Source organism: Leptinotarsa decemlineata, unplaced genomic scaffold (genome assembly GCF_025532065.1).
Source record: "Leptinotarsa decemlineata unplaced genomic scaffold, Ldec_3_MD MMD2_tig00000251_RagTag_RagTag, whole genome shotgun sequence".
NCBI classification, from domain to species: domain Eukaryota; kingdom Metazoa; phylum Arthropoda; class Insecta; order Coleoptera; family Chrysomelidae; genus Leptinotarsa; species Leptinotarsa decemlineata.
Genome location: NW_027412547.1, coordinates 1,765,662 through 1,784,240, shown reverse-complemented (window position 1 = coordinate 1,784,240; position 18,579 = coordinate 1,765,662). Strand labels below are relative to the sequence as shown.

Genomic DNA, 18,579 nt, shown 5'->3' with positions numbered 1-18,579 from the left:
CTCGAATTCGTGGAAAACGAGAATTTCATTCATTTTTTATTCAATATTTACTTCGATAACGACAACTTTGTTCCAGTCACAATACCGAGAAGGTCATCTATTTCTTATTGCTTGAGAGGAAGAGGAGAAGACCAGCTTGCGAAGATGAAACAGATTCGATGCTGCGGATGAGAAATCCAGAAGGCCAAGACCCGCCTAAGAAAAGAATAGATACCTGTAGGATAAACGGTCAAAATACTTTGCAGTTCGGGCAAATCAGTGAAGGATCACCTCTCACACCTAGGAGGACGCATTTCAAGTGAGAATTTCATTAATAACCTTCTATGAAGGCGTGGAAGTACGGTTCAACATTTTTTTTACACAGATAATGTAAGGGAAAGTCGAACACGTTTTTTAGAATTCTCGACGGGGAAGATGCTCACTTATCTATTTGATATCTGTTTTTTCGTTAACCACCGGTTGCTCCTCTACAAACGACAATTCTCAAAAGTCGAAACTTGTGCGAGCTAAGGACTAACGAGGTCTTACTTTTTAACATGTGATTCCTAACACCGGTTGGACGATAATAAGTGAAAATCGATCGTCCGGCCTGAGGCTTGAACCACCGATTCACACAGTGGTCGACTGAGTGAGTGAAGCAAAGCACCCACGGTACACCTACATTTGAAATTGACATCTGCTAACTTCTTGTCAGATTCTAGATTCATTGAAAATGATTTTCATTTCTTGAATATTTGATTTTTCAAAAATAAGATGTTTTTTTCAGATTCAAGAATCAAAGTTATTCTATTCTCAGTTTCAATTCTGTTTTTTCATCATTCGATAAATTTTTAGTTAAGTAACTTGAATTTGTAAAAAAGCGTTGAAGGGCCACAAAAAATATTTTTTTCGATTCGTAAATTCTGACTTTTATCTCAGAATTCTGAGTTGCAAGTCAGAATTCTGACTTGCAAGTCAGAATTCTGAGATTCAAGTCATAATTCTGACTTACAAGTAAGAATTCTGGGATACAAGTCAGAATCCTGACTTGCAAGTCAGAATTCTAAGATGAAAGTCAGAATTCTGACTCACAAGTCAAAATTATGAGATGAAAGTCAGAATTATACAAATCGAAAAATATATTTTTGTGTGGCCCTTCTTGTATAATTCTGACTTTCACCTCAGAATTCTGAGTTGCAAGTCAGAATTCTGACTTCAATCTCAGAATTCTGACTTGTATCTCAGAATTCTGACTTGTATCTCAGAATTCTGACTTGCAAGTCAGAATTCTGACTTGTATCGCAGAATTCTGACTTGTATCTCAGAATTCTGACTTGTAAGTCAGAATTATGACTTGTATCTCAGAATTATGACTTGCAAGTCAGAATTCTGAGATTCAAGTCAGAATTCTGACTTGCAACTCAGAATTCTAAGATGAAAGTCAGAATTATACAAATCGAAAAAAATATTTTTGTATGGCCCTTCTACGCTTTCGTAAATTTGATCTCGTGACATAGTAACGAAACAGCTTTCTACTTCATAAAGGTGGCTGAAAAAGATAATCAGTAAAAATAATTATCATTTAGAGTCTCGTTTTAAGATATGAATATACTAAGTGACAAAGAAAGGTAAACACCCATTTATATTGAAAATATTTCAATAATATTTTGCATGTGTATTTATGTTGAGGCCAGTAAAAAGCCAGTAAAATTTCAGCTGTACCGGAAGCTATTCTGATCAGTTTTTCAACTGTTTTTTTGTGTGAGCATTTACCATTTCTTCAATTTTTATTCTTATTTGTACTTTAACCGTTGAAGAGTTTGTTGTAAAGTGTTTCGTATTGTTAACACACACAACAAACTTCGTCGTATTCTTCAACTTAGTGACTTTGAGAGAGGACGAATTGTTGGCTTCTGTATCTGTAGAGTAGGAAGAGTGAGTGTAAGCCCACATCACTCAAGACACATGTGACCCATTGTACATCCTTCCGAAGAGTTGTCTTCCTAGGACATCGTCCATCCTGTCCTTCCCAGGAAGGTGGACAGGTCACTTTTAGACATCTCCTTCATATCGGCAGGTGTAGGCCAAAACTCGCCGAACACACACTCTCTTATTGACGATAATTCCTGGCACTCGCATAGGACATGCCTGATAGTCTCATCTTCCTGTTCACAGATCCTGCATAGAGGTGTGTCCACTAGTCCCATATTATGGAGGTGTTTCCTTAGTTGACAGTGGCCAGTCAGAAATCCTACTGTTAGGCGTAGATTTATCCTGGTCATCGCCATATATTTCTTCGGCGCCAGGTTCCCAGGGTCGCTTGGGGTGATCCTGACAAGACTGCATCCTTTGATTCCATCCCATCTCTTTATGGATTGTGCCAGTAGGAACTAAATTTTTAGTCCAGCCGCTTCCTTGGCTAAATAATCGGTAATGCGATTACCTTTACTCCTGTCGTGCCCGTCAACCCACCTCAGGAAAATGTTATTATCTACCGAGGCTTTGGCTAAATCGTGGTGGCAGTTTAGTACTAGCCCTGAGGTAACACGTTGTCTGTTCAAGGCTAATAGAGCTCGTCTGCTGTCAGTGCAGATTGTGCAATTGTTGGCTTACGTGAGGCAGGTTTTTCAGTTAGAGAAATTTCAGGAACCAATAGATCTTTACGTACTATTCTATGATATTATCAGGCATGGACCCACGAAAGCCTAGAACACAGAGCTAGGGGCACCGATCGTCGCAGGGGAACAACAGCGAGTGACATTCGCTGATTAAGACTTTTGGCTCTTAGGGATCGGTTCATTTCTACTAGGGCAATTGCAGAACAGATGGCGTTGTGGTGAAAGACGAGATCCCCAGTTCGATGTAAAGAGGCATGTTCACCATACTATTGGTTTTATGGTATAGGGTGCCATTGCATATGGTAGCAGGACACATTTAGTCTTTATTAGAGGCAACATGACAGCTCTTCGTTACATTCACGAAGTACTGGAGCCTCATGTCTTTCCAGATCTTGAGATCATCGAGAACCCTATATTTCAACAAGACAACGTTAAACAGCATCTGGCCAGAGTAACTCTAGACTTCATGGATCAGCATGACATTAATCGCTTACCATGGCCATCCTGATCGTCCGATCTTCCATTGATCAAACATGTGTGGGATATTTTTGGTCGTGGACTGATGAATTTACAACAGCCCCCACATACCCCAACAGGATATAGATCACCTCATCATTACAAGGCCCAGACATATCCACTAGTGTGGACTTCACTGGTCTCACGATCATCCAATTTCTCTGGAAACTTACTCGTTTGTTTGCTATTATCTGTCAAGTATGTAGGTTAAAAAAATACATTACCAAGTCTAGTATTTCCTTCATCACTACCTTTCGTCAAATAGATTCTCTACCAGAGCAATCGTTTCATTCGGAGAAATACTGGGAAACAGATTCTTCACATCGAATGAAATCAATTTGACATTATCAGAGAGTGTAATATCTTGAATTTCATTGATCAAATTGTATGAATTCTTCAAACTGAATTATGATTTGATATTGGTATGGTTTTGAATAATTGCGATGAGTTTTTCGGATATTTTAACTGAAGGAGCTGTGACAAAAGAAACTACAGGTATAATCGGGTAGTTATCTTTGTGTATTTCAATCAACGAATGAAGTTAAGGGTTTATGACAAACAATCTGAGTTTTTCTGTTTCATCCATGACACAATGAATATTTTTCAAAGTTTCCTTGACTTCTTTCTGATATAACTGGGTGAGGTCGTTTCTGAGACTATCGTACATGCCAGCATTTAGAAAATCTAAAGTCTTCTCTACTAGTATTCTTCTTTGTTCATGGCTCTGGCCATTTTACCTTCATCAGCTCGTATGCTGCCGATTTCTCTTTCATGGATTCAACTAGTTTCAATTCCGGATTGCTACGTAGATTTTGATGAAATTTCTGCGGCAATATGTTTATTGCCGTAACATGTCCTCATCAACGCCATATCTGTATCAATTTCCAAAACTACTAGATTTGTCGAATTTATGTTGGGTTCATTAATGTAATTGAGACCTTTTTCCACCAAGTATTCTCAATATAAATGGGTGTTTACCTTTCGTTGTCACCTAGTATAGTATATACGAGCAAGGTATCGATTCGAAGGAAAAAAGTCATCCTTCCACGTTTTCAACCGTATCAATTTTTCCCATTTCACTTCTTTTCTGGCAGCACAATCCTAACCCCCCTCTTGTAAAAGCGTCAACAAGAAGGACACAGAATGCTTTGTTGAAACTGCTTCAGGTTTAACCCGCTAGATAATTTTTGTGAGGCCAATAAAATGAATATATGTTTATTCTCCTTTTCGTGAAGTTCACTACATGAATGTCCTAGAAGGCATCACCCCAGAAGGAGCCCGTCGACGGGAAGCACGCACAGCAGCCTCAACATCCACTCTCCCACGAGATCGTCAGGTTCCTCCAGTCCTGTGATGTTTAACAGCGCCATAACGCCTACCAACACCCATTGTAAGTCTTGGTTATATTGCACCACGAACTCTTCAGATAAATTGTTTCTCTTAGCTGGAATGTCTTCGCCAGTTGGCCAGAGAGCACCACATCATACCCACAGGAGCTCTACTCACGTTACTTCGAATACTCACGTTACTGTTACCCCTCCACCTGCCACTCCCACTCACCATAGAGCCAATAGTAGTGGAGGGGCGCCCGTTACATCAGGAATAGCTTTGAAGTCCCCTGAAAATGATACCTCAAGCTTAGTAACAGGTTAGTTCCAAATAAGCATCGCGTTTAGTCACTTGATCGGTTTCCATTCTATTTCTGGAAGTTCTAAGAGATGGGATTCACGTATGTTGATGTTTATTGTAGTGCGAATCCCTGGTCCCACGATACTAGCTCCAATGACGCCCCCAGGCTCTCCCCACTCCAGCAGTACCAGTCACCACTGGCGGTCAAGGCTGACTACGATCAAAAATAGTTTTCTAGGTTCCCCAAGGTTTCACAGAAGGAAACTTCAAGGTAACGTAAAGCAACACCGATTTGGTTATATTTTATCAATATGGAATTTTCAGCATCTTCTGAGGAAGTCCATCTAACTCCCGAGTCTTCGCCGGAGCTCACGAAGAAGTCCTGGTTTGGTAGCTTGATGACCACGGAAAAAGATGAAACTTTTACTATATTGGTGAAGGGCAAACCGCTAGCTTCTGTCAAGGCAGACTTAATACATGCCTTTTTATCGGTACGAAATGATATTTAGTTACCAGGTTCTCCAAAACATACCCTAAATTATAGCACAAGCATAATAGAAAAGTATAAGTAAGATAGCTAAAGTTTTATTAAAGTAACTATAAAAATAAAATAAAAACAACAATAAAAATTAATTGGCGCTCCGGAGCGACTTCATTGATTCCAGTGGCGCATTTGCTTTTTCAGCTGCAGGAAAACCCGGAGAACCTGCAGCAGCACTACATCATCTGAAGATCTTGATCTAACAATGTCCTCTCTCGTATAAACAAAATGTAGGGTGTCTCCAGAGGCTCCAATAAATTCAATGCATCGCCAGAACACTTCGTGACACGACTATCGTCAAACTTAAACCAGTCCGTTTCTTCTTTGACCAAGGCGTAATAATGACCAAATTCAACGCCAGAACCACAGTGAACAATGACTGCATGAATATTATAATAGTGGTCTGCTAGGTTGAAATGTTCATCTATTTCGAACCTTCCAAAGAGTTTCTTGCTACCGTTAGAAGTTGATTCTTGTTTGAAAATCATCAGTGTTATTATTAGATTGACTGGAGCCTCAGCTATACTTGTTTCCTTATAACAGACAGTTGGTTTGGCGCATGTTTAACAATACAGTCGATCATCACCTGTTAAAAATTCCATTTTCAGATGATTTAACCATAAGCTTTCCACGGACTGGTTATTAGTCGTATTAGGAAAAGCTAGATGAAGTTCCAGAAATTCACATAAGTTTTCAGTACTTCTTGAACATTTACCACAAAGTAAACAAGTGAGGATTTTTCCAGCAAAAGATTTACAAACACAAGACGAGATGGGTTGTACGGAATCATTCAGTCCAGAGCGGTCAGGGGTATTGATTTTGCTATTGTTTTTCTCACGAAGAGTATTCAACAAGAACCCCAAGAATTCGGAACAATCCTCTTGTTGTCCTTACGAGTATCTAGTGGACTTCAAAGACTCCAGGAAATCGGTTGGAGGGAAAGATGATACCTTCTTACGAAACTGCAGCTTCATGAACAGGTGTTTGAGTTTGATGAATAAGTAGGAAACATTCCCGTTATCGTTAATCATTAAAACTTCGTTCTTGAAATTCTTCGTCATGAACAACACTTGTAAAATGCTATTCATGTAGCAAGTGTTTCCTAAATTATCCAATCCAATTTTCTTCTCTAGATTTTCAGGACAACTATCTACTGATTCGTAGGGAAGAACATGTTTCACAGAATCTCCAAAAGAACCATTTCTCAAGCTGCGATCGATCCTTCCAAGTGAAGAAGGGTTTCGTAGAGGGATCGATTCGGCTCTTGCTTTTGCACTTGCTCTTGCACTGAAAGGGTACTAGTTCTACGAGAACTGCAACTCATTTTTTGGGGGCAAGAATGACCTGAGTCCACTGACCGCACTGAAAAAGAATAAGGTGGATCAATCACTTGTGAATTAACCTTGATAGGAGACTGATGAATATCTACATATCTCAACTTGTTTCGAAGAGGTTTCAGTTCCGTACTGAAATTAGGGCAATGCATAATCTCATCAAAATTATGTGAATATGTGAATTATGTGAATAGTTCCAGGTACTGAAGCAGCATTGCCACGTTGAATAGCAATACTAATTCTTTCTATCAAAGAAGAGGTAGAACGGTGATCTTTCGTTGCTTGGCCTATTCTCCTTCCGAGTTCATGAACGAATAACAGAGACTCCGGGCCATAAACACCAAAAGTTTCAACCGCTACTGGATGAAACAGATAGTTGTTTCCAAGATTTTGGTATTTTTTCCTTTTCAATTTCTCGCCAGGCAATGCTGCAGTTCCAGCAGACTTGGAACTTTCGGCTAGATGGGAAGCCGCGACCGTGTCAACGCAAGTAAAGTTCCATACCACAGGTTTACCGTATTTCCATGGTATGACAGACATACCATCTGGTCGTTTACCATCATCTCGACTGGTACCTAAGTGTTCCAGAATTGCAGGAACATTCGCTGACAACATAGCTCGTTTCAATATGTCGTTCACTTGGTGATGTCGAGATGTACGCCCTGCACTTCTCTTGCAACTCAAACCATGTGTAACTTTCTCATCAACTATACTACCGCAAACACAAGTATGAGAAACACAAATAGATGAACCCATCCTAAGTCCTACTGCTATTCTGAAAGATTCATCGTCTAATAGTGTTCCAAGAGATGCAACAGGTAAAGCATTCAGCCGAGCACCCGATTCCTTGATCATTGCTGCTTTCAGACGAGCCTTATCGTATACACTTGTAGATTCCAGAAGTTTATCAGTTAAATTATTATTAAAATTAAATCATAAACGTTGTTCGTAGTGCATTACACATGTGTTAGAGGAGCTTTGTATTTAATTTTCAGATAGCAGAATTGAGCCATTCAGTGTCAAGTCCGATGTCCTTTAGGGTAGAATATAAAAGGGGTACTACAGGTCCAGCGATGTTTCAAAGACACGTACGATTTCAAGTGGACATTTCACCAATAATCAAACAATCAAGGGATAACGCCAAAGAACATATTTTTGCTATAACTTTCACACTATTATCAGGTGAGTGAACTCCACGTTTGAATTTCTCCACACAATTTTTGCAACACCACGAAACATTCGCTTCTTCAAATGCTTACAATTTTGGTTCACCACAAGTCATATATTTTTTAGTTGAATTAATTCCAATATAAAATTATTTCAAAACCAATAGTTATAAATCCAATCCAATAAAAATAAAGAACTTCACATTCCAGGTAATATTAGACGTTTCAGAAGAGTATGTGAACACATTCAAGCCCAAGTTTGCACACGAAGGCCTCCGCCTAGTCCAAGAGCCCAAAGAAAATTCACAACCGAGCTCAGCGAGAGTTCCAGTTGTGGATCAGACTCTAGCGAACTATTTCTGAATGCCAGGCAGGTCAGTTATAAAGCGACACATAATTTTTATTTTATTGCACACCAACTATTTGAAGTGTTATAAAGGGGCGGAGTGGGGGAGAGTAGGAAAGAACCAAAGTGCCTTATTGGACACCTCAAATAATAGGGAGCCCAAGCAGGGATTTCGGGATTTACTAAAGCGCGGCAGATTAATATACAGGGGATACCTTGTACCCGGTTAAGTACCTTCACCAAATATGAGCCCCATATATAAGGCCGTCTGTGAGGAATAAAGGATCAGATTAGTAAAAAAAAATTGATCATCAGAAATTCTCGAGCGCGTCAGATTAAGGTAGGGTGAGTTAATTACCTGCTAAAAAGTGTTTATTCCAGGAATCTGACAATTTGAGAGTGACGTAAAGACAGAGGAGGGCAGCAAAGTTGTGAAAAAATGACGTCATTTCGACATTCTCGAGCGTAACTAATTTTTTTTTATTTTGAAGGAAATAATTCAAGGATAACGAAAAATATATAATGTGACGATTTCCGCAAGCCGAAATAACAAAAATTCGTCGATTGAGTTTAATGCGTGCAGCTGTGTGATACTTATACTTCCCTTTCCAAGTTTCTATTCCTCTTTTCTCTATTCACTTTTTCTCTATCTATTACTCTCTCACTCCGTCCCCACTCTGAATTATGTTGCATGACGCTATCACAGCTGATCACAGAGACTCGTTCGTGATAAAGATGAAGATGATGATTAATTAAACAATTAATTGATGGATGTAGCCGTTACGTGGTAGGAAATCACAATGAAGAAAAGAGAAATTGAACTTTCTATGTTTTTACCACTTTCATTTGTAACTAACGTTTGAAAATGTTCTTATAGGATGAAACTGCAGTAACGTTAGTTACAAATAAAAGAGGTAAAAAACAAATAAAGTTTCATATCTCTTTTCTTCATTAATTAATCAATTGATTATAAAAAATTAAATTTTTTTGAGCATTTTTTAAAAATTATTTTCTTATAAATACAAGTATTCTACTTAAAAGCATACACTTATTTATTTGCATGCTATTTCCTGAGCCTTTCAATCAATTGAGTTCAATCAATTGAAAAAAAATTGTTTTTGTCAGATTAAGCGAATCCCTCTAGATAATCGTCAGATTATGAGACAGCACGTCTAAAACATAAAGATGAACCATATATATCTTAATCTGACGCGCTTGAGTATTTCAAAATGGCGATTTTTGTTTTGCACATTATAATAATGGCCGCGAGTTTGCGTCAGATCTAAATCGTCAGATTATTGAATGAGACCTTTTTTTTGGTGCACTTAACACCCCCTTAGAAAATCTAACGCACTCGATTAATTTTTTCTTTTCACTTTCAACCCTTACGTACAACCACCCGCATCATGCAAATGATCAGATCAACATACGAACATATCAATATCTGACGCGCTCGAGTATGTCCATACAACAGTATTTTTTTACATATTTAAAAATCTATAGCTGCTTCCCCCACCGATGAAAAGGTATATATAACTTTTTTTTTCTTATCATCCAAGCTTTGCAACTTAATATGTCTCAATGACGCTCGAGTAAATCCCCATTTTGCATTGTGGGCTCCCCTACTATAAGTGAATTTGCGTTATGAAGGTGCGGATTGGGGGAGAGTGGGGAAGAACCAAACTACCTCTTTCATTACTTTTTCGATTTTTCAGATAAACGTACTCCAGCTAGAAGGCAGTGATCTCGAGAGCGAATGCAGCGTCTTCGACGTCAGGACCGCAGCCAGGGAAGTTTCCAGAAGGGCGTCCACAAACAACAACACGGAAACGTGCGAGCAGAATAGTCCGGGGACCCCGAAAGCGGTTCGTTCAAATTCGGAAAACACAGAAACGTGCGAGAAAAAATGCATAACGACTATGTCGGGTAGTTCTATTGCGTAATATTTGTAGCCTATATTTCGGGCGATTGTTAGTCGAATGAAGATCGTGTTTTGGAAGTTGTGGTTGATATTTTTCAGTGGCGTTTGGCGAAGAAGTTAGCTTCTGAGTCAATACGTGACTGTCCTATTTGCGATTATGGTTGTGTATTATAGTACGCTAAGGGTTATTCGGAAAGATGACTGAGAGAGATGTTCTGGGCTGTTTGATTTATTTATAGTCAAAACACAAAATATTTGAGTATGATAATAGAGTTTTCTTAGCACAAGAGTACCAATAAAAATTCATGATATTCGAAATGAAAAATAAAAAATGATCTCCAATTCCCAAAATTCAGAACTGCAGTACTCGTCCCAACACGTGTTTCAACAGTCAATGGCGTCTTCAGGAGATGAAGAAAACTCCATCTCCTGTAGATGCCATCTCCATACTCGTCGAGAAAAGTATTGCAGTTCTGGTGTTTGGTAAAAGAGGTTGTTTCGGGTTTATTCCACGCCAGAGGTATCAGTTTCACCGTTCATTCCAATCAAGCAATCCAAATCATCGGATTCCTCAGAATCTTACATATGTATCGAATGTATTATATCTATTTCAAGAATAGTCATTAACAATATATTTTAAAAGTTGAACTTCGATTTGAATGATATAATTCTGTACGATGATATATTTTCAACGATTTTCAATGATTTAACTATGGACATTTTTCAAATATTTCAATGATTTCGTTGTCACTCGGTATACAGGTATGCATATACAGGGTATTAATGAATAAGTGTGACAAACTTCAGGAAGTCAGTCTATATAACTATATAGATTAGATTGCCGGTGAGCTGGTCCCTGGCCTTATCCAATGCGACCTTTTCAGAACAATTGTGATGCTCTTTGGTTGTTAGAGCTCATTGTCTAGCTGGATATCTTTGATGAGACTCCATAGCCTTAAAACTCTCCCCTTCATATAGCTGGAAGTCTCCGGTTTCTCTTCACTGCATCTTGCGTGTACTAGCCTTGCTATCGCTTGGCATTCACAGAGCATATATGCAGTGCGGTTTCCTCCTCTTCTTCTGGCGATGGTTTCTTTATGAACCTTTCGCCTGCCTCATTCCTGAGAGCTTATTCCACCAATCTATCGAATCGACGCTGCCTGCCTGGCTGTCGAAGAAAAAGCAATGGTTTTATTTGTGACCTTCTGCCTGTTTATTTTCCCTATACAGTGTTCGATGGCCGCTACTTCTGCCTGGTACACAGTTGCATTAGGTCCAAGTCTGAGTCCAATTCTCGTCTTTGCTCTGCCTCCGAATATACCGGCTCCCACTCCTTCTTGGGTCTTTGAGCCATCTGTATACCAAGTTTCTTCCGCTCTTACCGGTGGGCCGTTTTACCAGTCCTCTTGGTATGATGATTTGGAAATCTTTTTGAAAGTTGTACTGCGGAACTGTTTTGTCCACGGGCATTCCTAGTATTGGATCTGCCTTCAGTTCATTGTACAGTTTCAAGTATTCTGCACCATGTAACTGACTGATTGGGGTTTGCCCATGCATTAGCCTGTGTGTCACCAGTCGAGCTCCTCTTTGTATGTAGATGTGCAATGGTGGAAGTCCGAGTAGGACCTCATGTGCTGCAGTTGGGGTCGTTCTCATGACTTCCGCAACACTATATAACCATTATATATATTACCATCTCTTTTCTTTTTTTTTTCTCTTCTTTTCTTCTCTTCAAGCCCTCATTTATTTATTTTCATAAATTTTCGGCATTGGTGGAAGAGCAGATGCGAATGCAAATTCGCGATCTGAACCAAAGGCCATTTGCAATCAAATATAAAGTGTTTTTATTTTTCTATCTCATGTATCTTGTTTTTGGTTATTTTTTTTTTATTTTGATGGGCATTAAACTTATTATTATTATTATTTTATAAAATTCCATCCGCAACTGCTTAAGAAAATCAAATCGAATGCAAAAATCTGGAGGATTCAAATCCGGCGATTGAGCAGGCTAAATTCAAAAATCTGGAGGATTCAAATCCGGAGATTGAGCAGTCTAATATTCCGTTCCTTTCCTACCTATAGTGTATAGGTATAGTGTATTCAAGTAATAAATTGCTTCAAAGTTTAAATGGGTTGGTACACCATCATGCATGAACCAGGGGTATTGTCTCAGCTATAGCTGCAGTTAACTCTTTTTGTAGAAAATTAAGGTAAGAGTCGCCTATTATCCGTTGTAGGAGGAAATATGGACTGATAGAATGATCAACAAGTACACACATTTACTGAAAACTGATGCTGAAAATGGTCTTCAAAGATTCCATGTGGATCATTGCCAGTATGCGCGCCATAACGAACATAAAATTCTTAAAGGCGCTACGAATGCGCAATATCTACCTCTAAACATCCACCAAATTTCATCTGTATATCTTGACCGGTTTCAGCGCAATATATAAATGTTCGGTTTAACACCCCGGGTCTCGGAAAACGAAGCATTCTCGAGCAAAAGTCAGTATTTTTTTCTTGCAGAATCATCCACTGAAGTTTGTCACACATATTTACTAGCACCCTGTAGGTATGTATTTTCTCCCCATGCAATATTATTTTTTATACTACTGGCTGAAGATTGTAGATGTAACAAGTTCGGACTTTTGTTGAGTTGAAAGGTATTAATAGATTTGAAATCAATGGAATAACAAATGAAATGACAATGATCGAAATATTGAGTGATTGGATATACTGAAAATAACCTGAACAAAATATTCGAATGGGTTGATTATAACAAAAGTAATGTAAAGAGAATGTACCCCGAAATGAAAAAAATCAATTAATCGGTTAAATAATGAGGTGAATATGAATTTTACACAACAATAAAAATGAAATAAAATAAAAAGCAAGGTGAGAAAAATGTCAAAAAAGTTCCCAAACTGAGTTTCTTCATGACTTTTCGCTTTTTAGTATCTTCAATCAATTGTGTGATAACTGGCCTATTTATAGGTCACTTGGGTGCTTCATCTCCCTCCACGTTCCCTTCTCCTCTCTCTTTCTCTTTTCTCGGTTTCTGATTCAGTGCAACGTAGATTGTTTTCCTGCTCAATCAGAGATTTCTTTATGTTGCATATTTTCACGCTAGCCTGGCTAATTTGACTCTTTAACTATGAACTCCTAACTCTCAGATCTTAACTCTAAACTCTTAAGTTTCAACTCTTAACTCCTCCTAAGCCAGCGGATTATCCCAGTTTCGGACCACTTAATGTTATTTTGATCCGCTTTTCCAGATTTGCTAGTTTCACCTCGCTGGGCCTTTTTCTTGTGCTCGCCAATACGAACTTTAACGTTTTTTTACTCTCTTAATTGGGTGGTCCCAGAAATAACCGGCCAACAAAGAAAAACACAACAAATTTTGAAAAAAAAAATCCCAATATAATCTCCTTGCAGCTCTATACCCTTTTTCCAGCGACGCGACGTTCAATAAGTACGGTTTCAATAATAATAACTGTCTTGCTCCTCAAAATAGCCACTAACTGCCGACATCACTTCTTCATTGTTCGAAAATTTTTGACCTAAGCCATTTATTCAAGTTTGGGAACAGAAAATAACCCGAGGGGGCTAATCTGATGAATAGGATGCATGAAGTAGCCATTCAAACTTTGATTCGTTGGTTTTGGTCATTGCGATAATGGATTTGTGAGCTGGTGCATTGCATTTTACTGTTGTAAACGAAGAAGAAGACTTGCCCAGAGTAGAATCGAGTTCAGATTTCATATTGGTTGGGCTGAGGCCCAAAGCAGCATCTTTAAACTAGAAACATATACTTTATATATTGTGTACTTTGCATAGATGCTGGACAGAGTCATGGCTGGTGAGAAGCCCCTTCCTCGAGATGTGCAGTAGATGTGTAGAAATCTGTTATCAGCCTGTTAGATTATTCGAGCTGAAGGTAAGCTGAAGTTTGAAGGTGAATTGCATAAACATATTTTTTATTGTCAAACTCATGAAGGTACGATACGATTTCTCCCACCGGCCATGACTCAGTCCGGTAGCTGTAATACCGTTATATTTTTCGAACTACTGCCATCTCTAGGTCAAGCCGGGTACTTATGGGACCACCTTGGTATAGGTCTCTATAGAATTTGCCGCCCTCAAATAATTTCCCGTAATTACAATTGTTGGAAACGCAATCCACGTTTGGTGGCTTGATTTTCGTGGGGCTACTAAAGATGGTGTTCCCGGATCTGAAGCGAATTCTATTATTGTATAACCAGTCTTTTTGTTTCTCCGACTGTCCTCTGACGTAAGGAAGGAATAGCACGGATAATGACAGCCTCCTTTCCTTCCGGAGCTCTTGTTGCCGTCTCATCAAAGTCTGTTCCATCAGCTTTTTAGCTTTTTGGGGTGACCTTTCTGGTAAAGATCTTTTCCTGACGTCACCTCAGTTCCTTGTCTGAATTTTACTTCATGTAACGTATCCTGAATATGTGCCAAAGGTAGAACATCCAAATAGTCTTCGAAAATCGACATTAAAAAAAACTGGTGATAGGTTTCTCCATTCAGAATTTCGTCCAAATGTGTTCATTATTTCGGTTGAATATCCCACAATTCGTAAAAGTGCTTTTATTTGTCCAAATTACATTTTCCAGGAAAGCATTCTAATCGCCTTTCAGAATCACCTCCATGGAATTTTTGAAATATGTGAATTTTGTAAGATTTTAAATCGTTTTTTTGAGATATCTCCAAGCACTTGTATGACAAATATTCATTTCGGAGGAAATTTGACATGTAGATTTCCCTGGGTTCATGTTTATCTGCAAATAATTAATTTTTATTGAAAAGGACACAATGTTTAACTTACCTCATACATACCTCTTTTATCAAAATTTCTTTAGTTTCCTGGTTCAATCTGTCTCCGTATTTTTTCCTCGGATTTTCAAATGAACCAAACTCTATGAGATGTTGATCCAATAACTTGGCATAGTTTGATGTGGTTGTCGTCTTTGGGGAAATTTAACCATCTTCGTATCTCTCATATTTTCCGAGATCCTAATGGTGAAAATCGAATTTGAAACACCCTGTATGTGTTTTTTGAACTATCAGGGATAGGAATCGAACGTTGAAATGCAAGACCTCGTTAATCCGTAGCTCGCACAAATGTCGGCTTTTGGAGAGTAGGCGTTTGTAGGGGGGGAACAGCTGGTTAACGAAAAAACAGGTTTCAAACAGATTTTGGATACTTACATTTAAAACGTCGTGAAGAAGCTTTATTCGAAATATTCCTCTTATTTTTTTTCGATCATTTTCACCATTTAATTTGACCATTTCCTTTTATTTTATTTTTTTTTTATGATTGACATCTCACTTATTATAAAATATGATTATTTCGAAATTGTAATAGCTCCTAACGTTCCTAGACAGTAGGATCTGCTAAATGCCTGCCGGAAAACAGCTACTTCCTTGGCTAATATCACGATGGACATTGAATTATATCCGACAGACACTTATAATGCAAGATACCTCACACAGGTTACAGATTTCTCATTCATATAGAGATGAACGTTTCGGGATTTCATTTTGAAGTATTCATTTTCAAAGTCGTTTGTGAGTCTACTTGATAGAGCCATTCCTTTTTGACATTATCCTTTTTGTAATCAACTAATCCAAATATTCCGGACCGGTTATTTCCAATAACTTTCATTGAGTGTTGTATTTCATTCTTTTTCATTTCATTTATTTAATTTAATTTAATCAATTTATTTAATTAATTATAAATCTACTAACATGATGTTTGCACAATAAAGGCCCGAACTTATAACATTAACCAAGAAACATTGTCAACCAAAATTAGAAAAGTTGAAAATTGTACAGAATTGTATCGCGTGTCATTCAATACCCCACTGAGTTTTTCAGAAATTTCAAAACAAATTATATATTTTGGCGCCCCTAAGATTTTCACTCACTAGTCTTCGAGTCATATATCTTAGTGGGACCATTGATGGTTAATTCTTACTGGTATAAGCGCAGTTGAGAGAGAATTCAAGTGAACCAAATCCACTGAATCATAAAAATTAGAAACAGAACAAAAAAGTAAGCAGGTTCATCCAACATACATGAGAGGCTCAAAATCGATTGTAGCATTTACTGCATATCAGATCAGAAGAGCTTGAATTGTTGCCCGCAAAATAACAAAAACCAGCGAAGATATACTTTCGAAGTTAGCTAATCAACACCTTAGCAATGAATTGTTGCCCGCAAAATAACAAAAACCAGCGAAGATATACTTTCGAAGTCGAACCTTAGCAATGACTAACCAAGTAGAAAGAAGGTACAGGACATTACTGAAGAAAAACTTGATGTAGTTGAAACGTATTTGAAGAAACAACGAGAAATTTTCAGAAGGCAGTTTGTAAACTCTGAGAATAAATTCTAAAACCCAAGAAAGTTGTAGGGCAAAATGCTAAACCAGAACTATTCTTGATCACTTCCAACTATCAAATATTCAAGCTCTCTGCTTTCTAAAGATAGAAGCCTGAGTTTATTTATTGTAGGCAGCAGATGGTAATGGATAGAAAACCAAGGAAGAGATTACGACAAATACATTCTAAAAAGATCATGTTTCTAGGCTATTTTACAAGTTTGTTGATAGGATTTTAGACCTGACGTGTCTATAAGGGACATACTTATAGTAAGTCTTTTGAAAAAACTGCAGATGAATTATGGAAGATATTTTTATGCTCTTGAACATCCGATACAAAAACAACATCCTGAAGTACGGAAACTTGAAAAACATAAAATTGAACTATAACATCGAAGTGTCTAGAACTGATCGAACTTGAGAACTTTCTATAGCAAGAGACCAGATTTCATGAAACTAATCAACCCAATTGATTGTTTTGAGGAATTCATCAACATGCATTTCATGCATGAAAATGAAGGTAGAGAAATAATTCAAAGTATTTGGAACGGCATAAGGCTCTCAAGCTGAAAAGTACAAAAAACCACATACAGGTCCCTCATTTGAAGGGGAAAATTCCTAAAGCATATTTTTGACTTTGTCACTTCCATTTTCTAGGCAGATTGTGATTCAACCATTTAGTTATAAATAAAATCAGGGGTTAAATGATAATTCGTTTGGAAGGAATGTCATCAATTAATTTTTTCAACGCTATCTATTTTTTTATTTATGAAATATGTCGGGATGAAAATGCTGTATAGAAAATTACGCTTTTTATCTCCTTGAAGACTAATTGACCATATTCACGTAAAAATATATTTAATAAGGTTATATTTATGCATGAAGTAATACAAATTATGAAGTTATGAAACAACAACAAAAATTAATTGAAGCTCCGGGGCGACTCCATTGACTCCAGTGGCGCATTTACTTTTTCAGCTGCAGAAAAACCCGGAAAAACCTGCAGCACCACGTCATCTGAAGATCTTGATCTGGCAGTGTCTCCTCTTTCATAAAATAAAATGTAGGGTGTCTCCAGAGGCTCCAATAAATTCAAGACATCGCCAGAACACTTAGTGACACGAATATGGCATGATTCAATGCCAGAACCACAGTGAACAATGACTGCATGAAAATTATAATAGTGATCTGCTTGATTGAAGTGTTCATCTATTTCGAACCTCCGTAGGAGTTTGGTTCTTCCGTCAGAGATTGAGCCATGTTTGAAGACCATCAGTGTTATTATTAGACTGACTAGTGCCTCAGCTATACTTGTTGTCTTATACTAGTCGGTTAGTTTGGCGCATATTTGGCAATACAGTTGATCATCACCCGTTAAAAGTTATATTTTCTGGCGTTTCGAAATTGGCCATACTGATATTTGGCACATTATATTAAGAAGCAGGCGTGTAATTACTGTGTAGTTAAAAAAATTCAAATTTGATCGCGTTTGATAAAACTGATTGGGTGTTTTGGTCATATAACATTGATATCTTGTACATGTGAAGTTCATACTGTCAACCTGTGACAAGAAATACTTTAACTAACATAAGAGAAAGTGAATATCAACACGAAAGAATATCAACACGTGCACTAAATGTAGGTGCTATATGACCAAAATACTAAATCATCCAAATTAACGCGGTAAAACTGCAAGTTTTTCAATTATAATCACAGCAATTACACGTCTACTCCTCAATATTATGTCAAATATCAGTGTTGCCAATCATAAAGCGCCTGAAGCTGATTGAAACATTTAAAACTATTTTTACGTGAATATGGTCAATTATGCATTGAGTAGTTATCCTGATGTCTACCAAAAATGTTTTACTTGTTGTTAAACTTGGAATTCGGTGCTTGTGATGAAAACATAAATATAGTCTGCTAAAAGTAGAAATGAGGAATCAGTACCAATTCATTTGTTGACATTTTTGACCTTGACACTGGCAGACATTCTTGAACCTAGTTCCTGTCACCATAAGAATGAGTTGACCGCTTTTCGATATAATTTGAATGTGACTTTTTGGGCTAGATTAATCGGTCAAAGAGGACTTGTCGACCGACCTGCAAGGTCACCCGATTCA

At 37.8% G+C, this 18,579-nt stretch overlaps 1 protein-coding gene across 1 annotated transcript in view; it reads left to right on the top strand.

Moving 5' to 3' along the window:
• sff (BRSK family serine/threonine-protein kinase sugar-free frosting) overlaps nucleotides 1-13,170 on the top strand; it is a 32,526-nt gene extending 19,356 nt beyond the window's left edge. Inside the window, exons 8-15 of the mRNA XM_074173482.1 lie at nucleotides 77-298; nucleotides 4,373-4,503; nucleotides 4,558-4,761; nucleotides 4,864-5,013; nucleotides 5,067-5,233; nucleotides 7,613-7,799; nucleotides 7,994-8,157; nucleotides 9,845-13,170. Of these exons, the coding sequence (XP_074029583.1) occupies nucleotides 77-298; nucleotides 4,373-4,503; nucleotides 4,558-4,761; nucleotides 4,864-5,013; nucleotides 5,067-5,233; nucleotides 7,613-7,799; nucleotides 7,994-8,157; nucleotides 9,845-10,072 (1,453 nt within the window). The 3' untranslated portion in view covers nucleotides 10,073-13,170. The remainder of the gene's footprint in view (nucleotides 1-76; nucleotides 299-4,372; nucleotides 4,504-4,557; nucleotides 4,762-4,863; nucleotides 5,014-5,066; nucleotides 5,234-7,612; nucleotides 7,800-7,993; nucleotides 8,158-9,844) is intronic.
• The last annotated feature ends 5,409 nt before the right edge of the window (nucleotides 13,171-18,579 follow it).